The sequence below is a fragment of the Sinohyriopsis cumingii genome, chromosome 6 (genome assembly GCF_028554795.1).
Source record: "Sinohyriopsis cumingii isolate HCF-2022 chromosome 6, ASM2855479v2, whole genome shotgun sequence".
NCBI lineage: Eukaryota > Metazoa > Mollusca > Bivalvia > Unionida > Unionidae > Sinohyriopsis > Sinohyriopsis cumingii.
This window is the reverse complement of record NC_142966.1, coordinates 57,668,018-57,690,823: the sequence shown is the minus strand read 5'-3', so window position 1 is coordinate 57,690,823 and position 22,806 is coordinate 57,668,018. Positions and strand designations below refer to the sequence as shown.

The following is a 22,806-nucleotide window of genomic DNA, read 5'->3' as shown; positions in this document are numbered from 1 at the left end:
AATTTGAAATGTGCGACTGGGTGGCTCCATAACAACAACTTACATAACAGATAGGTGAAAAACCTTCAAATGATACTTATCTGCTGTCAGGTATGGCTGTTGTTATTAATATATATAAATAACCATCATGGATTGACTTTTTGTCTAAAATTGCCTGTCGCTATATTAGACCAAATTTGGTAGATAGAGTTGTCTTATGAATACCTTTCATGGTCATATGAAGATGCCATCACAATATCTAGTTCATCTGAAGCTACTTTAAATGTAGTTACAAACATAAAATACAACCAGTTTCAAACCAATTAGCTTGAAATTATCTCGATGTAGGTAGCTTTAAGTCTAAGTTGCCAACCTTATTACTGCTACATTTGTCTTTTTGACCAAAATGTGGTGAGCGATATCAGGCACACTTGGGTCTATTTGCTTTGTTCATATTTTTAAACTGTTTATGTATTTTTTCAAAACACCATCAAACATATCAGATTATCTTGTTACCAGAAAAGCATTATTACTAACATGTACAAAAATGTTTTGACCACATAGAAGAGCTTATACAGTTCTCATATCCAATATTCTAACTAATTCATTGAATTATCAAAATGTATTGTAATATATTTTTGTGTGTCTTTTCAGGTCCTTGACCTTGCTGTTGACCTTGACTACAGTGGGGGGTTCCAGATGGCAGTAAAAGTGGATATGGTGTTTGGTTCCTGGGCTTATCTCTCTGTAAAAATCACCAAACTCAAGGGCATTGCAAGGCTGCAGCTCTCTCGTCAACCATATACACACTGGTCGTTTGCATTTTATGAAGTTAGTTGAATTTTAGATGTTTAGGTGTCAATGAAAGTTTGAAGCCGTTTTTAGTGATATTTTAAATTGTGAATATTTCTTTGTTAAACAAAATAAATCATTGCACAGTTTGCACATAATATATACCCAAAACAAAGAACTACCATTTTTATCTGTTATTTGTATTTTCTCTCATTGTAAATCCTGCTTAGTGAGAACTGCTACATCTCTTAAAAAATTCACTTGTATGTGAACTTTGATCCCCTCACCTATCTCAATATCTGCTTAATTTTGTTTGATTTGATTTGATTTGCCATTCATAGACCAATCTTTTTTGTGTCTGTGTGGACCGAATGTTATTATTTGAAGAATGTCTGTGCATTATGTTTATAACCCATTTTGTGAAGAAACTGATGTCTTTAAAGCCTTAATAGGACCTTACAAATTTAAGACCAATGCTTCATATCTTTGATAATTTCAGCATGGGGCTTTCAGCTCTTAAAAGCTGTATGAAATCATCAAAACATTGAATCTTCATCTTCATTAAGATCAAGATCAAAATTAGATTCCAGTATTTCCATTATTTTAATGTTTTTGATGAAAACCTCTTCCACCAAATCTGTCTGCCTGAATACAGCCTCATTAGGTCAATAAACTTATAACATTGTTAAGTGTACACATTTTTATTTTTTGGTTTCAATTCTTTTTTTAAGTTTGTGGCAGGAACCTTGGGTTATGATGTTATATTACTGCAGAAATCTGCTTGTTAAAATGGTCAGATGCTATGAAGTCAGGCAAGTGTTATCAGGTTCACTTTTTTTCTTATTAGTACTAATATTATTATTCAAAAATTTTGCCTCATGTATAGGTATCTCAATATCATTCCAGGAACCACAGATGGAATTTGAAGTAGACTCTAGCTTCAATGGTCGACCTATACCACAAATTACTTCCCTTATTGTTAATCAGGTATAAAATTTAGAAACCATTTTTTGACATGAAAGGGATATCAATCCCATTTTGCTTCTTGGAGGGATTTAATTCCCTCTGTGCTCATGGCATTGTGTCAATTCACTTTTTACCATGTTTAGTTTGTATTACTAATAATAGTAACATACTTAACGGTCTTAGTATAATTAGTAATGAAAGATAGGTCCAGTGGTCTTTAAAGCACCCAGTGTCACAGTGTGTCATTAATTTTACCATTCTAATCTAAAGTTTGAAAGGAAAGAGATGATTTGTTAAAAAAGCTATCTTACATAAACCGTTTTTTTAAATAATCATGATGTTAGGTTTAAACAGCATTCAAATATTCTATTTAGAATTAAGAGATGCCAGCCCATAATTCAGTCAATGAAGTCACTCACGATTTTGTTCTTTTTCGGGAGTGCTCCAAAAGTAGTGATGTAATACATTTGACAGATTCTGTTAATGACTAATCTAATAAAAACAATTGCATGTGTTGCACACATTAATTCAAGAAAGACTGAAGAGAGGCAAGCCTGCTTTTTCTAAGAGGATCTGAGAAGAAATATAATGCATCAGATAAAAAAGAGACTCTGGTGAATATTGGTGATCAAATAGGCTTTGATCTTTGCTGAACACAATCCAGCATAGCGTGATGTTGTTTCTTGTGTTTACAGAGGTGACATTTTCAAATCTTGTGTTCCAGCTTTCGACTGAATCAGTTGACCGAAAGATGTTGCCGATCAAAAATTTGATTAATTCATACACAAGTCATAAATGGATGGGTTTCTCTGTTTGAGAGGAAAATTAAAGAGATCATAATGTGATGAAACATTGATATTATCTGATTTTAACCCATCAATGTTTAGGGCCAGTATCTTTCATTATTCGGTATTATTAAGGTGATTTGGCACATAAAACTTTTTGAACAAAACAGTTGCATTGTGGCTTCAAGGTAAAAAAAAAATTATGTCAAGGGAGGCAACTCCAATTTTAAGTAAATGATTAGACATTATACTTACCTCCCTTAATTGCTAATCGCTGTTAGTACTACTTGAAACATTAGAAAATGCTTTTAAAATATGTACACCATAGTAAATCAGGAATTCCTAAAATAATTTTTGATATTTTAATATAAATTCTTGTAACATATAAAGGTAAGAGACTTCAGAAATATTACAGGGAGTATATGTACAATAGTAAAAAGGACCATGTATAGGAATATCACTGGAAGCACATTGATCCAGCTGATCTTATGTGAATTAGAATCATTTCAATCCTCTGTATTTTCAATAGCTTTTTATAAAAGATATTTTCAGGAGAGATCAATGGTCAGCATTCTCTCTGCACCATTGTTTAGTCAAGTAATAATTCCTTAATCCCTAATCATCCCTCAGAGTTCACTTTGGTTTACCTAGCATAATGAAGGGTTGATGTAGCCACTGGTTCACTATTCCATGGTCAGTATTTTGTTTTTATGTGCCAGTTCAGTGAAGAATTCAAGCAGTTGGGCCAGTTAATATTTTCCCCACAAAATTGCAACATCAGAACTAGTTTGAATATTGTTTGACATTTTTGGGCATCTGTCCTTGTTTATTTTCAGTACATGCACATCTCACTGAGAGTTCAGTTAATCTTGTTCATATTGGTTATTTAACCTGTAAAGTGACGATATTGACCAATCATAACATGCCATACTTAGCAGTAAATGTTATCCATTATATTTACATACATATGCATGCCTTATGTCTGACAGGAATGCCAGTGAAAATCACATCTAAATGGACCTTGCCATTAAATTATCTGGAGGGCAAGTAGCTTTCAACCTTAGCTGACTTCATTGGCCAGTGAAAGTTATAATTTAAGTCTATCCCTGATAATCAAAGCTTATTGGATCTTATCTACATTTAAAATTCATCCCAGTAATGAAAAGTTCTCTTTTTGTTTGGGTTGATTGTCAGCATTAAATCTTATGACTGAGTGGAGTAGTGACTATTGTATGTTTGTTGCTTTGCACTTGTCTTCAGCAGCATATTTTCACCATGGATTAATGGTTTTGAGAGTAAATTGGTTTGATATCATTACTTTTATCTGATGTGTTGGTTCATAGCTCTCTCAACCTTGATGTGTTATGCTGCAGATAAGGAGGACCATTAGGAAAAAGCACATGCTGCCCAACTATAAGATGAGATTCAAACCATTTTTCATTAAACCTGTGGAACCACGACCCTTGAAGGATTTGTACATCAGTGGTCACAAGCTTGGTGTAGGCTCTCTGGATGTCTGTGTTGTGGAGTGTTCTCGCTTGCTAGAGGAGCAACCTTTCAGTGAATCCTATCTTTATTGCACTGTGTCAGTAGGTTAGTATGAAATAGAGCTTGAGTTCTTTTTATGAAATTTATCTTTTCATAATTTACAATAGTGTTAATTCTAGTCAGGTTTATAGTTGCAGTAATTTTTTTTTGCTCATTCCGTATTATTATTATTTTGTATTATTAATAATAATAATAATAATGGGAAAACTAATTTGTCACATAGAGTGTGTTATGGAAATACAGTGTTTCTTCCATATATCTTTGGTTATACTATTGTAAACATTTGAATATAATGTTTACATTTTCGCTTTTGGAAATCATACAATTTGTTGTTTTATTTTTTACATAAATTTCTGCCATTCCTTTCATATATAAATATTTGATACCAGAAAGTGATTTTGAGTGAAATATTATGAATGCTTTAGTCATCATTTGAAAGCTGCAATTACGTTATAGTTGCATTTACACTAGTTGTTTTGCACAGAGAAATGGATTTATTTGCTCAAATATTATGATTTTTTAAATGTTAAATTATAAGAACAACATCTGATATCTGAAATGGCTGCATTGACCGCCACCATGAAAATCTTTATATACCTAATTCTCCTAAATGGATCGTTACATGGTTTTTTCTTAATTGTGCTTATCTGAACTCCAAAATGACACCATATTGGACATTTTGAAACTTTTCTTGTCACAGCTCTTCCTGTATGAATGCTGGAATTTGCATTGGCTTTCACTAACATACTTCTTGCAGTATTTCCTTGGTTCTGAATAAAATGGTGCACATGTGACAACCATCATATCTGTAATATTTTGAAAGAGTATTGGAAACCATGCCTATTTAACATGGGGGGGGGGGCAAGCCAAAGGTCATTGTTTGCTTTTTTGTACTTCAATAAATTTGTGAACAAAACATGTACAAGGGAATTTTTATTAGACATTGTATTTGGTTGCATTCATTTAAAGTCAAAGGTCATGACTTAAATGTACTGGGTAGTAAGTATGATGACATAAGCAAGTATGAAATGGATTTTAATTGAACCCATTTTTTTAGTGCTAATGTACTGCTGGATGTAGACCGCAAGAGTTGATGGAATGGTCTGTTGTGCATTGTCCAGTGTCTGTCTGCTGTCCACCCATCCATTAGCACAAGCACGTTATTGCTATGCCCACAATGGCAGCCATCTTTTAAATCTTGTTATCACTACCCTTCCAGAATAGAATGTCATATCAACATACGGTTTTCACCTGGGGACTTTTTATGATGTTTTGTTGGTCCTAAATCAAAATGGTGCCAATCTGTTATCCAATACTGCATAATGTTGGCCATTTAAAAACTTTTGGTATCACTACTCTAGAGGAAATGCAAGTCATAGTAACATGGGGTTAGTGCCATTCTGGCATCTAATATGGCTACCATAGCAGCCATGTTTAAAATCTTGCTGCCTTCTTCTGTACAGACAGTTATATCAGCATTGGGTTTTCGCTGCAAGACTTCTTGTCATGACTAGTTTATCCTAAGTTAAATGTTGCCAATATGGCCTTCAGTATGGCTGAAATGGAGCCATCTTGAAAATCTTGTTATTGCCACTCTTCATAAATGAAAAGTCATATCATCATGGGGTTCTCAACAGAAGACTTTTTTTATTGTCTAGTTGACCCTAAATGACATTGATGCCAATCTGTTATTCATTATGGCCACTATGACTGTTATCTTAAATATTTTGTTATTGCTACTTCTCCTGAAAGAATGACAATATTGACATAGGGTTTTCATGAAAGCACTTCTAGGGATATCTAGTTGATCCCAAATGAGGGCCTTCTTGAAAATCTTTTTATCAGTTATTCTCCTGCATGTATGGTCATACTGATGATGTGTTTTCTACACAATACTTTTAATCATGTCTGGTTGGTCCTATGATGCATATTTTGAATAAATTTTTCCCCATCTTTAAGTAATGCTTCAGCTAAAATACTTAACCTTTACCTGCATTTACAGGCATGTTATTGAGTGACTCCTGATCGAAATGAAAAGAGATATATTTTTGTATGTCTACTCTAAAACTAATTTTTCATCAGAGAGAGCTTTAACTCCTATGCAGATAGATTAAGATATTGAAATTTGCCTGTCACACTGTCACAAATGCAACTTACCTGTCACAAATACAACTTACCTGTCACACTGGCACAAATGAAACTTACCTGTCACACTGGCACAAATGCAACTTACCTGTCACACAGGCACAATTGAAACTTACCTGTCACACTGGCACAAATGAAACTTACCTGTCACACTGGCACAAATGCAACTTCCATTTATGCTGCAACAAAATTGCTTTTTCCCACCATCCAGTAAATGAATTCCTTCAACCCTATCCCTGAATGATATACACAACATAGCTTTCAAATTTGACAGTTTGATAACTTTTTCTTACACTGTCGGTATGACTCAAGTACAGTGAGTTCAGACAGAATTAGAAATGTTTATATATTGAAGTACATGGCATGCCTTTATCCAAACAATGTCTTCCACATGAAGTAAGAGTTTAGTTTACAAATCCTATGTGGTCATTGATGATATGTACCAGCGTTTAGTTTACAAATCCTGTGTGGTCATTGATGATATGTACCAGTGTTTAGTTTACAAATCCTGTGTGGTCATTGATGATACGTACCAGTGTTTAGTTTACAAATCCTGTGTGGTCATTGATGATATGTACCAGCGTTTAGTTTACAAATCCTATGTGGTCATTGATGATATGTACCAGCGTTTAGTTTACAAATCCTGTGTGGTCATTGATGATATGTACCAGTGTTTAGTTTACAAATCCTGTGTGGTCATTGATGATATGTACCAGCGTTTAGTTTACAAATCCTGTGTGGTCATTGATGATATGTACCAGCGTTTAGTTTACAAATCCTGTGTGGTCATTGATGATATGTACCAGCGTTTAGTTTACAAATCCTGTGTGGTCATTGATGATATGTGAGGTGCCATTACTTGGTTAGGAACACCTGGCCTCTGACCAGTTACCATTATATACATGACTTGTATATGAAAATTTCCCAGATTGGTGTTGGAATCAGAATTGGCATTGAGACCAGGTAGCCACAATAAAAGGTGACCCTTTGGACAGGTTTGAATACATCTTGTAAATATATAACCTTTGAAATATAAGAAAATATTTTTCTTTTTCCAAGTTTGGATGTTGGATTTGGTATAGTTAGGTGTTTTGTGATAGTTTTTCAAGAATATCAGAGATAGTTTCAAAACTCAGTACTTCAAAGAACAAAGTACATAAGAAATTATCTTTTCTTGGATTCATTGATTTTCTTGTCAGCCATTAGAGTGTCAGTCCTCTGGAGGGATTCATTTTATTAGAGGAAAGCAATGAAAAGGTAAATAACCAATGGTAAGGACTTTTAGAATCACAAGTTTAAGGCATTTTTAATATCATCATTTCTTTCTGATGCAAGTCAAATAACTTAAGCTCACTGAAAGAGACTCTTTTGATAATTGTAGCAATTGGTTAATCTTTAGCTAATGAACATCATGCTGGATATGTGAAGAACAGAGTATAGGTCTTTAAAACGAAACATTCAACATTTTAACAATCAGTGACATATCAGCATTTTTATTTTTAATGTTGCTCTTGAAATTTAAGAATTTTTTCAGTTTTAAAAGCTTGAAACTATTTCATGTTGTTGTTAGTGTTACGATTTATGGTCTTAAACTAAGTAATTTAGAAGAGCAAAAATCAGCATGGTTTGTAAAATTCAAAGAATAAATTGTTCCCAAGAATACAAAGTGAAACTTAAAAAAGAACTTACGGTATTGTGAATTAAATTCCAAATAGTCATAAAAGTTCTATCACAAGCCCAAAAGTTTAGGGTATTCCGACTGAATTCCACTGTTGTACCAATTCCAGTATTGAATGTGCTGAGGTACCAGTAGTCTGGAAGTGTTGATGTGTTAACAGGCTTGATGTGTCACAATGATATAATCCAAAATGCTGCTAAATGAATTCACATTAATCCCAAAATGATCCCAAAATAGTGATTTAGTCTGAAATTATTAATGAGCAATTTGTAATTCCAATGAATAATTTAGAGAAAAGATCACTATAAGATTAAATCTGAAGACAACGGAAGTTAAAGATAGAATAAAGAATTTGTTTACTTTTATTTAAAAGCAAAAGACACAATATAAGAACCAGGATGAGGGTCATCTTAATGGAAATTTCAATCAAACTGTAAACATAGTTTGTTTCTAGAATATTTTAAGGTCAGAATTAACTCAAAACCATGTAACTGGTTTACCCACAAGTAATAACAATCTTAATATGTAATCTACAATCATGGACAAAAATTAGCTAGTTTATTTTTAAAAAATCCAAAATCCATTAGGTAGACCCCCAAACTAATACCCTCAGTTATGGACAAATGTCAATCACACAAGTTAATTATACATGCAAATTAGCAATGTCATGTCATCAAATTGTTGTGATAGCAGAGAAGTTATTTTGATGTGTTAGCAACAATAGAGTTGAGGGCCATTATTTACATCCAATATTTCTCTAGCGTGCATTGGAAAAGGCTGAGGACACTTGGATTCAGGCATTGCATTATGTAGAGTTCTTTTCTTTCTAGAAGGACTGCTCTGGAGGCCTAGTGATTAGAGCATCTGCCTCAGATGCAGGAGTTCTTGGGTTCGAACCCCAACCAAGTCATACCAAAGACTTATAAAAATGGTACTAACAGGTGCCTTGCTAGACACTCATTAACAGGTTAGTGTTAGGACTGGTCGGTCTGGTGTCAGGATAATGTGACTGAGTGGGACATGATGCCACATGTCTGTGGCATGATGCTCCAGTGCTAGACATCACAATGTACTGCCACATTGCAGACATCATAGTGATATGACTGCAAAATTGTTAAAACTACATTAAAAATCTTCTAGAAAATATTTAAAACAGATAAAAGTTAACTTTAGAATAGAAGATATATAAAATTTCAGTAGAACAATTTATAAAAGATAACAAAACAATACCCATTAGGGTTTAATTTAAACCAAAGAAAAATGCAAAAAAGCAGTATTAAGACCATAACTTGATAATAATTTCATAACATAATTATATTCTGTGTCCAGTTTGTGAAATACCAATACATTATTACAGTCTTTTGAAAGGAAGTAAGTTGTGTGGAAATTTACTGAAATGCAAATTATGTTTAACCAAATGAAACTCTTGTGTATCTCTCTAAATGTATTTAAGAATCAGAATTAATGTACAATGGTAACTATGTGCAAGAAAAAGATTTGCTTTAATAATAACACATTTCTTTCAAAACACCACCCAATTTTATTTATTTATTTGCATAGAATTGTTGTTAAATTAAACCAGCCGAGAGGTCTAAAACGCTCTTTTTTATGGATCACTGCCATCTCACCTCTGTCTGCACTGGTTTTGAGTCTTGGATTCAGCCATTGTGGGTATGTGAGAAAGCTTGCCAGTAGCTTCTCGTGGGTTGGTGGTTCATTCCAGGGTTTTCCTGGGTTCTTCCTCCACCATTAATACTGGCCGCCATGTCTTGCCTATCGTACTGAAAAATGGCGTTAAACCCCACAACAACAACAACAAAAACAAAATGTTTTTAACCACATTTGGATATGTTGGGTTACATACGATCATTGACAGTTGCTAATATTGCCACTTTAAAGTGCCTGAAACATTTGTTGTTTTAATTGTTGTATCATGTATTGCATATTATTTTATGGCATTTCATGTATTTAGTGCATTTACTCACACATTCTTTAAACGTATATTTTATGTTTTGAACTTTTTAAAATAATTCAGACACCAAAATGCTTTCCTGTTCAAACGCTTCCAGCTTTATTTATTTATTACAAGTGATGAAACTCATGACCATTAAAAAAGTCCTGAAAAACTGAGTTCACAGTCTAATCAGATAGTCAAACCTGCAACCTTCTAGTAAGGAGTCCACCATCTTAACCACGGATCCACCACAGCTTCCTAAGGTGGATATTCCAGTGGCTTTCCTATTGTGACTCCAGGGACAGAAAATCATGATAATTGCACAAAGCAACTTCCTGGTAATGCAAGAAAGTATACACACTTTGAAGGTGAGGCTATGAACACTTGCAAGATATGAATCTAGGTCAAGTCCCCAGGGGTAAAGGAGAGATCCAGGGGATCGTGCTGGTTGTATACCATATGTGCTCGCCTATAAAATGAGTCCAACTGCAAACTGCACAGACCCAGATCTGCCATCGCATAATGCTCAGACAGCTGGGTTTGCACAGTTTGTTAGGGGTACTCAGTAGAACAAGCAGCATGGACCCTAATCTGCAGGTACAGTATGCTGCAGCATATCATGATCTTTGTTCTTTTCAGTTTGACATAGCTTATAAGTGAGTGTATATGGTAAATAATTTGTCCTCTTCGTGCAGAGAAGGTGAGCCTACATATGTGGTTCAGTAAAGAAACTCAGTGTCATCAACATTATTAGACATTGTAGCAACTGTGTTTACAAGCTTTACTTTTCGCTCTTCACATTCAGTACATGTGAATTTGCATGCACAAAGCTGACATATATCAACTACCCAGGTGTGCAGTGTCAGGCCAACTTGGGACTCTTCTTTGAGGAATTGGTTTTGGTTTATACAGAAGTTTTCACTTTTATTTGATCTTAGCATTAAATTTGAGGTAACATATTTTCTTGACGAATACCTCTGCTACATTTGTTTTTATTTCCAGACAAAAACTGTTGGACTGAAATGAAGAAAAGATTTTGGATAACCTTGGATCTTGAGATTCATGTTGTGTCTGCACAGCCAATAGGGATCACATTTAAAGAGGTACAGATCATTCAGGGTTTTATGAAATATTGCAAATCTGTTTAAACATTTTTGTTTGTACATTATTTTGTAATTTCATTTATTTTTCACATGTTTCATTTTTTATGTTCCCTCCCCCCCCCCCCAAAGAATAGCATTTTTGTTGGTACGTTTATCTTTGGATATAGCACTTTCACAAGAGGGAGTCAGTAGGGTGTCAGTTTTCTGTGATTATACATATTATTTGTACAAGCTATGAAATCAACTACATTTGGTACCCAATGGATTACAGTGAATTCAGAGTTCAATTCACCATGCAATCTATTTGTACTAAATTTAGAATTTTCTTTCAAAGAAGTGATAAATTTGTGACAGTTAACAATTACATATATTACTGGGGCCCCGAGTGTCCGAGTGGTCTAAAGCGCTTTCCTTTATGGATCACTGCCATCTCACCTCTGTCTGCATGGGTTCGAGTCAAGGATTCGGCCAATATGGGTATGTGAGAAAACTTGCCAGTAGCTTCTCGTGGGTCAGTGGACTTCCTGGGTTCTTCCTCTACCAATAACACTGGCCGCCATGCATAGCCTATCATGTGCTGAAAAATGGTGTTAAACCCCACAACAACAAAAACAACATATATTACTTAAGTGCACCAGCTTGGGCAGAAAAGTTTCTTGATCCTTTTTCCATTTGACACATGTTCATCTGTCTTCTTTCTCCATATTTGCTCACATTTCCATATCTTGCAAAATGTTGTTTTTAACATGATGGATGCATATAGAGCTGCACATAAATTTATTACCTTGTTATCGCTACTCCTTTCGAATGGAAAGTCATGCTGCCGTATGACATGGGTTTTCACAGGACTTTTTAGGATGTCTAATTGGTCCTAAATGTGAATGGTTTCAATGGCACAGACAGTATACTTTAGGCATTTTAAAAATCTTGTTAGAAATACTCCTTCTGCATGGCTGAACTGACAGGATTTGGTACCAATCCTCTGTTGAAGGGCAGGCTTTTCTCATTTGACTTTCATCATTGAAAGCTGATATGTTACTGCTTTCTTGTGCAAAAACAAATCAAGATACAACATAAATGTCTTTTTTTCACTTGGGCCTGCTTGATTTGTAGAAGGAATCATAATGTACTATGATTTTACATCAAAAACTGGTTTGTGTCTTACATGAGAGACAGTTGTGTAATAATTTTATATTCATTGATGGATAAAGATATTTTCTCTGATAAATTTGAGCGGGTCATTCATAATGTTACAATTCCTCTAGGATCTCACAGATAATGGTGAAAGGAAGGTGGTGATAGTGGAGGCAGTGAGTGAAGATTCACCTGCATTTATAGCAGATGTCAGACAGGTTAGTCATTATTTCATTTAAAACACATTTTGAAATGCCAGGTTCTTTTTGATGAATTGAATGTCAAACTTTGCTGCACTAAAGTTTATAATGCACCGTCAGAAATTTCAAAGCCATTTGACAAAATTATTTTTCCAGTGACATAATACCAGAGAGAAATATATTTTCAGTTACTGTATATATTTGTCTATAAGTTGAATCCAACTGCAAACAACATAGACCTTAATTTACTATTGCATAATGCAGCAGCAGATCAGGGTTTGTGTTGTTTGTTATACTAATCACATCTAACCAAATGCGTAGACCCAGATCTGTTATTCAATAGCACATGTTTTGTGCAGTTTTGTAGATGGTCTCAGCTTATAAGTAAGTATATGTGGTATTTCTTTTGACACAAGTCTGCAAAGCATGTTAGAATGGAGGTACAAGTTTTGTCTTTGATGATTTGGGAATGTTATTTGTTGTTTTAATGTAGCAGATAACCAGTTAGTAGAGATCTCACACTTGTGATAATAGTAAAACAATGATTAACATCCTCAGAGATAAAATTATTAACCAGACATGTGAATTTCAACACAAGCATGAATTGCATGTAAGATACCAATTACCTAATAAACATGCAGCTATTTAATTACTAGGTGTCTGGTAATTGTCATGATTTATTTGCGTTTTGACTTTAAAAATTTTTCCAACACAGATAATTAGGCCAGTTTTTCTTTAAACATGTTAATCTAGTTGTAGACACAATATAAAGGAGGAAAACTGTTTAAGGAGATAAAAATGTTTTGCATGAAATCACACTTAATAGGTAAAAATTCAAAGCATGTGAAATTCAAAAAGAAGCAGATGATCTTTAATGTTGAACTTATATGTGATGAGGGTGATGTTTGTAAGTGATTAAGGAAAATGTTAACTTTGTTTCACAAATTTTTGAAAGTGAGAATTAATTCAGGAGGTAGAGATATTCATTTTGAGGGAAAGATATTATGGAAACATAATCATTATTGCTGTAAAATTAAAATAAATTAAAATTAAAGTTTAAAATATACCTCTTTTGATGTTAATTTAATATACTACTATTTCAGAGATAGATTGATTTTTGAAACTCTGACTTAACTTTTTCTTTTTCATGTAATAAAGCACATTTAAAAAAAATGAAAAATTATTGCATGAAAATTTGGAAGTCCCATTTTATGATAGGTAGACTTTTTGACTGACATTTAAAAACATTAGAAATTTAATTCTAGATTAGAGTTTGTTTAACTCTACTTCAGAGTCTTGTTTAATGAGTATTCTTGATGTTTTGAAAGGGGGATGTTGTTGCTGCCATACAAGACGTGAAAGTGATATCCTCCAAACAGGCAACCAAACTTATCAGGAGCTCAGGGGAAAGGTATAATAATTTGTCATGTATTTGTGCAATCATTTTCTGATTTCTCGTATTTCATGATATTTAGAAAAGGCTCCTCACCCTTTGTCACTAGTTATGACTTTTTTCCTTGTATGATGTACAGAGTGATTATAATATTAGTTATAATGCTTGATGTGTGACTGATAGCTGTCTGAACCTTTGGTTGCAGTTAGAAGCATGTATAATCCAGACTGGTGATGTGCATCTCAGTCAGTCACCTCTTAACCTATATGATAAATTTGAGATGCTGCATGTTAGGATATATATAACCCAGACTGTTGATATCAACCTCTATCAGTCATCTCGTAACCTATATGATGCATACCCAAGACTCCTAATAAGCACCTCTGTTAGTCACCGGTTCATCTATTTAATGAATATGCATAACCCAGACTGGTAATATGCACCTCTGGTGTCACCTATTAAACTACATCAGAGCTCAAGAAATATTTTTCCAAGCACACCTGACCCAGTGATGAGTGAGTTGTAACAGTTGTCTATGTACTTATTGTGCTCAACACAGTACATTTCTCCATTTCACTGCTTGTACTCTTACCAAAGATCCATGGTAAGTTTGATACAAAAATGGGTGAAAATCATGAAAATATTATAATGCAAGTTAAATAAATATAATAAGATATAAGGTATATAACTTAAGCATATTCCATTGCACCATATCATAACGGTATATGCAATTAAGATGACACCTTTCAGTAATTTGTGTGTCAGTTTAATGTGGAGAAATTTGTATTTTCAATGAACTATCATACATTTTACTGAGCTAGATGTGGGAGATGTTAAGAGAAAGAGAATGGCAAAATTGTTATTTTGAATGTAAGTTATGAATATTGTTCTTGTGAAAAAGGCACCTTCACTTTGGCAGGACCATATGTCAGTAAACAGACTATAAGCAGCAGGTGAGTTTTATTTTGGAGCAGACATGAATTTACATGTTACTCTCCCTTCTTCTCAGTCTCCTTTTCAACAAAAACATCTCCAATCTTGTACCTTATCAAGATTTGGTTACTAGGTCTGGAATCAAATATTCAAGTAAAAAAGAGAACGTGTCCCCCAGGAACAAGAATTGAATTCATGCAGTGCTAGGTTCCCTGCCTATTTAGAGCAGTCCATCTGCTAGAGAATACCTTCACCAGCCAAGTTTTGCTCAATGCGGAAGCAGTCATCTTAGTCCTTGTTCACTTTATTGGGCTTCCAAAACAATGATTAAATGGCCCAAGTGAGACCGAACCTGTGACCATTGGGCCAATTCTCCAGACATTTTGCCAAACTTGCTAATCCAAAAGTTTCTTGATCAAAAGCTATTTCCTGCTCTCAGAATAATTCCTATAAACAATGTTTTATGGTAATTGTCCCTTAAACACTTGAATTAACATATATACAACATCAGAACTCAATTCAGGATTGAGGACAATATAGGGAGACATCAGATTTAGTCTTGGATTATTCTGGATTACTGTCTTGACTACAAGCATAAATTTGTGTAATCTTTCTTATATTTACATAATTTCATTTATTTTGAATGCTTTGCTAAGTGTGGATGAGGAAGAGGTCATTATTGGCATGGATGACCTGTTGATAATTCCCAACTTTCGTTGAAACATTGAAATAAATAGTAAAGAGATAAATCTTATGTATATTAAAGTTTTGATGGAGTGTCATGCTTTCATTCTTTGCCTGACACCCATGATTTTGTTATCTGCATGACTAAATGGCACAAACTGCATTCTCTTCATCGTCAGATTGCTTTGATTTAAAACTCAGATTGAAGAAGAATTTCTTTAGGAAATATTAATATCAAGATACTGCCAAAGCTTAAGTGAACTTTTGGTATTGCCTTGCATCCATCAGCAATTATCTGGCGTCCATCATCCATCTGTCTGTAAATGTATACACTCTACAGACTTCATTTCTGATCAGGTTTTGATTAGGCTATCTATGTAAGATATTGCATCTGAATGGCTGAGCTTGTGAATGCTCTAGAGGCCATAAGTTTAATAAGATTTTGGTTGGATTTGTTGTATAAGCTCATATCATTAAGGTCTTGGATGAGTTTAATTATGAGTGACATCCATGGGTATTATTACGATGATATTGTATCTGATCTAGTGAGATATCATCAAGGTCTTGGATGAGTTTGATTATGAGTGACATCCATGGGTATTAATAAGATGAGGTGTACTTGTATCAGATTTGCTGAGCTCGTGAACACTCAGAAGGCCATAGGTTTTATCAGATTTGGTATGTAAGCTTATCTCGTCAAGATCTAGGAAAAGTTACATTATGAGTGACTTCTGCACATGCTAATTTGGTGAGCTTGCTTCCAATTGATTGAGATTGTGGACACTAGTGGACATGCTTCAGATCAGATTTTGATAAAACTTGATATGTGAGCTTTTATCATCAAGACTTCAGATGGGTTTGATTATGAGTGACATCCATGCACATTAATAAAGTAATCTTGATCTTAATTAGTGAGCTTTTGAACACTGTTGAGGCTATATTTCATAATAGAGTTTGTTAAGACTTGCTTTGTAAACTTGTATTATTAAAATCTTAGACTAGTTTATTATGAGTAAATGCTAGGCATATTAATAAGAACCCAAGCTGATCTCAAGGTGGAAGTCAAATTGGCAACCATCTAGTCATACGTCCAATGCCTTAACCACTGAATCACTCACTTGGGTGGGAATCTTCAGTGGATTCTAAATCACAGCTCATTCAGTAAGGGTAAGGCAAGACAGTGAAATCCATGCTGACTGCAGATAGCTTTCTTGATCCTGAGAACTAAAACACAGTAAGAAAATGAGGGACTTATTTATTATTTATCATATGTGGCTAATTTTTTATTGGGTGTTTAAATTCGTGGTTTGGAACAACAAAATCCTTGAAAATTGGCAACCCATGAAAATTAGTGATACTACAGTATGTGCTACAAACTTTCCTTTCCCCCTCAACATTTTCAGTATGTGTATAAATTTGTATTCACTAGCAAATTTATGTCAGCTACCCCAGGTGAGCTTCTTGTTTTCAGATGTTACATGAAGCCATGACTTAAAAGCAGTTTTTACACCAATGTTACCTGTACAGCAATGTTACATGTACAGCACTTAGGGGCTTGGAGGGATTTTAATCCATTCATGTCATTGTCAGTATGCCCATTCTTTTTGGCCAAATATAGTTAGTTTGTGTTTCTAATAATTGTAACAAACTATATGATCCTACTAACATTAGTACATTCAGTACTTTGATTCAGATTAATTACTGCCCTGTCTACCAAGCCTGATAAGCAGCCTGCCTTCTAGCAGCTGTTTGTAGGCTGAACCCCAGAGCATCATAATGGCTGTCTGAGTGAGGGCTTCTTGAGGTAGTGCACATACTGTCTACATTTTTTATATCAATCTTGTCCCATGCAAACTACGTAATTTAATGAAATATAAAATTTTAAACACTTACCAATATTTTGTGCCACTCATTTCCACCAACAAGTACATATAATCCACAAGAATCAATGTTTATATTCACATATTTATTTTAAAAAATATACCTCAAGATATCTGTTTGTGTTTATAATGTATATTAGATTACTTTCTTCACCACTATTTTGCATAACAATGTGTCCACTATTTTATTGCAGATTTGGTAATTTTTTATGATACTACCAGAAGCAGTCTCTGTCTACACACAATTTAACTGTGCATATTTCACATCCAATAAAGAAGTCTGCTGCCATTCTGCAAACAAAGTTTGCATTTACCCCGCTTGACAAATTCAACTGGCTAGTAACAGTTACCTTCGCTATCTATAGCTGATACTGCTGGCAGCTTCCTCGATCCCTTGTAACCTGCAATAAGCTGCTGTCCCCAACATTTTTGAAAGTCAAGCTTATGCCATTTTTTGGTCCTTCCTCTCCAAGTAATAATCAGATTGTTTGGGGATTCTTTCATGGTCAGGAAGGCATTACAAAGGGGATTCTTTCATGGTCAGGAAGGCATTACAAAGGGGATTCTTTCATGGTCAGGAACGCATTACAAAGGGGATTCTTTCATGGTCAGGAAGGCATTACAAAGGGGATTCTTTCATGGTCAGGAAGGCATTACAAAGGGGATTCTTTCATGGTCAGGAAGGCATTACAAAGGGGATGCTTTCATGGTCAGGAACGCATTACAAAGGGCTATATCAAATAAAAACCAGAACAGATACTTCCAACATTTCTTTGCTTTTCTACATGTACTGTATTGCATTCTGATCTGGTCAGCCAAATCAATACCCATTTTCTTGTTTGAGTACAATGTGGCCACACCAGGTGCATTTATCTGCTGGGGAACACCATGCCTCTGCCATCGCTGAACTACAGTTTCTTCTCCAGAGCTGATGTTGTTATAAAGAAAATGGACAAATTTTCTATCTTTCCATGCAGTTATTGTCAGTGTTCCCTTCGGCATTGTTCTGAACTGGCCTCTGGAAATATCTCTGGGATTTTTTATGGCTTTAGGAATATCTCTTCTGTTTGCATGTATGGTTCCACAGCAGTAATTTTGTCAGTTTTCAAAGATTCCAATAGGGCTAGACTTGAAAAATAATTATCCAAAAAACATGGTGGTTCTTGCCAACAATTCTTCTTGTCAAGTCTGTCACAACTCGGGATCCTAGGCCATGTTCAGTGCCTCGACCTTCTTCATGTCCACAATATATCTGAAATTCATGAACATAGCCATTTGCTGGATTGACCCTCTTCCATACTTTTATACAAATTTGGTAGGCTCTGCTGGCAAGTACTGTCTAAAAGATAATCTACCTTTAGATGCTATCATGCCCTCATCAGCAGCTTGATCCTTGGGTGGGTTATAATTTTCAAGACACCTTGCAAAAACAGTGTTTAAAACTGGTCTAATATGACACAACTTGTCGTTTCCAAGTTCTCTTCGTGGAAGGTTGTTAGTCACATTGTTAACATGAAAATATTTTTACAGCTTCTCAAATTGTTCTCTTGTCATTACATCGGGAATACCTGGTACTCCATAAAAGTTACCTGTGTTCCAACCGATCTTGTATTCTGGAATTTGCATTACACTAAAAACGACATGTATTCCAAGAAATGCCTTCATTTCTGCAACCAAAGTAGGTAACCAGTTGGGATCAGCCTTTTCGCCAATTTGTTTTCCGGCGTATCTGTTTGTTTCATCAACCAGTAACTGGAATATTTCTTCAAGAGAAAAACATAAAAAGAAATTTATCTCTCTTGCATTTTCTTCTAAAATAAATGTTGGCCCAGAAACTGCTGTAAAGTCATCCACATTTACCGGTCTCACATGTTCCGACCAGATTTGAATGTTGCACGTTCCATCCTCAGAATGAGATAAATCTGAAATGTCAGGTGTTGAAACAGGACTTACACTAATGTCCGATCCTTCATCTTGAATCTGATTAAAATTAATGTCATTTGCAATGTCATCACTTTCAAATCCTTCAAAACTTTAGTCAAAATCATCGACAGAATACATGAATGTTGCCATTTTGTTTTACTTTCACAGTTGACCTTGTTTTCAACAGGATTTCCCACTTATATGCAGTAAAACTACTAATAGAATACTTTCATCATTTTATGCAAGGACTATTTTCATTGGCTAAATGTTTTAAAAAAGAACAGATGTTTGTAATTTCATCCAATACAAAGCTTTAATATGAAATGTGTATATGCGTCTCTGGGGTTTCCCTGCCCTTGGCTGGAAACTCATGTATGAGCCGGCGGGGACAGAAAGAGTATTATTGGCAGCTTGTATATGCATCTCTGGGGTTACATGGCTATTTTTAGCATCGCATATATGTGTTAGGAGAAGGTAAAGTGTTAAGAGAGGTGATCTCATTGAGGTCTTCACAGCGTGCAGGAAAACTATAGTTTTTCATGAAAGGATGGTCTTCCAAGTGAATAAGTCTTTTCTCCTGTATTGTTATAGTTCAGTCAGATCTAAACAGCTTTAATTTCTAGTTCTTGTTTTTGAATATAATGATAAAAAAGCTTCTGTGTGGTCCTAAACACAAATTTGATTGATCAGCATTGTTAGAGCCAGCTGTGCTGTAACTAATGAGTTTCAACTGTATATGTAGTTACCTTACGTTTTCTTTTTTAAATCAAAATTCTCTCTGATTGATTGATCAGGTTCATTATGAGAGTGGAACGATCCAAAGCCATTCATTCCAGTTATAGCAAACTTCAGGAAGACATGGTCAGTCTTAAGGTAGGTGATCATTCTATTTGATTTGCTTTATTAGTAATATGCATAATTCTTTGTCCATGAAAAGTTTATAATCTTGCTATGTTTCATCAATTCGACGATTGTTTATTTTAAATATATATATAATGTTATTATCTTTTTTTCTCCAACATAACTTTCACCTCTAAATTTGCATGTTGCATCAGTCATGTCACCCCTGGGAGTAAACACTTAGGGGATTTTTTTCTAGTAGCTTTTTGCTTTTCTTTGCAAGCATGTATTGGCACTTTTCACTTCTAATAGGGTCATAGTAGCTCTCTCTGTGACCAAACAACTCACATTCCATAATGTTAGCAATCGACTGTGGAACAATGAGAATAATATTGAAACCACCATGTACTCTACAGTATTAATGCATATGACCTACAAAACAATACTTAACTTCAGAAATGTTTCTTATTCTACCCTGAAATTTTCTTATTTGGATCTATTTACTCTTTAGAATATGTATGTGGTACGTGTGTATCTGCATGTGTGCGTATATATATATCTAAATCTCCGAACTCTTATTGTAGGAAATAGATCAAGATAATCCAAACGAAGCTGACACTACCACCACTATACGTAATGAAACAGAGGATTATGTTTGCATTTCACACAAACCAGATGAAAAAATAGCAAAACCAACAGATAGCATGCTTAAGCAAGTGACTGAAACAGCCAAACTTTCAGATAAGTCTTTGCCTAAAAAGGGATTATTCCTTCTAAGTACAGGCAAAAGAATGATCTTTGGTCGCCAGAAAGATGTGTTAAAAGAGTCAGGAGATGTACTTGAAGATGTTAAACATAGGTTCAGTTCACCATCACAAATTCCAGAAGTTAGGCATAGGAATACCAGGAGTGATGATATTGGCAAAAAGCCAAGAGACTCCCAATCTGCTACCTCCTCTCCGAAGAAAATAATTTCATCTGAGTCAGACAGTATAGAATTGAGTCAATCAGCAAAATCCTCACCACTGAAGAGATCAGGCAATGGGTTTGAAAAGCGTAGAACATGCAGTGACACAAACCTGAACAATAAGGTACTATTCTCCTGCCATTTTGATTATTTTTGGTTACTTTTGGTCAAAAAAGCCTTTCCTTTTCATTGTAGTCTTATTCTTGCTTACTAACCCTCAAGTATTCAAATCATGTCTTTAAGGCATGATTCTGTTACTAAACCCCTGCATGAAAGTGTACATCAGATGAACAGGCCCTTGTATGCCATTATTTCCCTTGTAAAAACATTATTTTCTGAAAGTATGACTTGTGCTATGAATGGGTCATGTAAAATTCTGATAGGGTAACTTAAGTGAAATAGGAGGACTCTAGGCTTTAAATAATGACCTGGGTAACAAAGAAAATCACCAAAAAAATAACAATTTCAAAGCAGTCAAGTTTCATCCATGACTTCTATGTCCAGGGATTGAACACTTCATTAGTTACTTGCTGCATTAAGTCACTTCAGTAGCATGGAATATTAGCCAGCATTAAATGTTAGAGAATTAAGAAACTATCTTTTGATTTGGTTTTGTGTTTTAAGGAACAACAACACAAGCAGGTTGTTTAATACTGAGGCAGGTGCCATGCCCAAAGAGACATCACGGTAGCCAACTGAGCTGATTGAATGGAAGGATTCAAAACTGCACCCATTTGGCCACCAGTCCAGCATGCTAACCACTTAGCCACCATGGTTCCCATATATGAACACATGTTTAATGAACAGGGATTAGATATTAATAGCTGCTTTTTCATAATCACCAGTTATGCTTACGTATGAACAGAAGGACTACAGATGCCATTTTTTTAAAAACATCCCTCACTGTTGGCAGCAGTTTCATTTTTTTTTTGATTTAATATGTTTGTGTTGGAAAAGAGCTATCACACTTCATTTAGTTTGTGTTTGCATAGTATAGCCAGCAAGGTTATATTTGTGCACAATATGCATAAATTATAAGTTTGCTTGCATATGGTGGCGCTATACAGTTTCGCATTTTGCATAGGGTTAAGATTTTAAAGAAAAAGAATTTCCCCGGCTTTCCTCTCTGGTTATACTGGCTATTTAAAAGAGACCTTGTATATCTTAGGTATAATTAAAAGAACTTTTAATTCCCTTTATTTTGATGTATTATTGATGGGTGTACTATGGGTTATAGAGTATACAGCTTGGCCTTACTTCAAATGTGAACCTTTCAAAAAAGTGCTAGCTCTACTTGGTCATTTTCACTTCCTGAACTTCAGAGGTAAATTGTATAAAAAAGAGCCGATAACTTTTTTTTACATTTTACATATTTGGTAATTCATTCATTGCACTTCTAGAAGCTGGCATTGTCTAGTCTTGCAAAATTCATTTTCCCTATTTTAATAGCTGCTATGTATAGTGTACTTTAGACTAATTCAGGCTGATTTTTTAACACAAGGGAGCAGTCATTTTAGTTAGCAGTGTGCTTAAATCATGTAAAATTTCCAAAAGTACAATATCCAAAGAAATATCATCCACATTACATTACTGTAGCATATAGGTATGCCGACATTCTCTCCAATGTGCATGTTTTAAATGCAAACTACTTCACCTTACATATGTCACTCTCTCTAAAGTACATATTAATTGGTGAGCGCCCCCTATAATGTTAAAAAAAATTTGTTTTAACAGTATAAAGCACTCTTTTCAAAATGAAATTTTAAGTTGACTGAATGAGAATAATTATTTCAGATTTTCATTGAATTTTTCATCCTTATAATAGTTCACTATTTCTTTGTAAATCATGTCCATTAATGCATTTACTTGTATCAGAATGTTTCAGATGATTAAATTGTCATT

General features: G+C 34.6%; 1 protein-coding gene across 1 annotated transcript in view; it reads left to right on the top strand.

The window, feature by feature from the left end:
* LOC149797019 (PDZ domain-containing protein 8-like) overlaps positions 1–22,806 on the top strand; it is a 118,503-nt gene that overhangs the window by 21,911 nt on the left and 73,786 nt on the right. The window contains exons 5-12 of the mRNA XM_089960697.1: positions 634–810; positions 1,678–1,758; positions 3,896–4,115; positions 10,850–10,950; positions 12,216–12,302; positions 13,613–13,695; positions 19,892–19,970; positions 20,522–21,028. Coding sequence (XP_089816823.1) covers positions 634–810; positions 1,678–1,758; positions 3,896–4,115; positions 10,850–10,950; positions 12,216–12,302; positions 13,613–13,695; positions 19,892–19,970; positions 20,522–21,028 — 1,335 coding nt within the window. The remainder of the gene's footprint in view (positions 1–633; positions 811–1,677; positions 1,759–3,895; positions 4,116–10,849; positions 10,951–12,215; positions 12,303–13,612; positions 13,696–19,891; positions 19,971–20,521; positions 21,029–22,806) is intronic.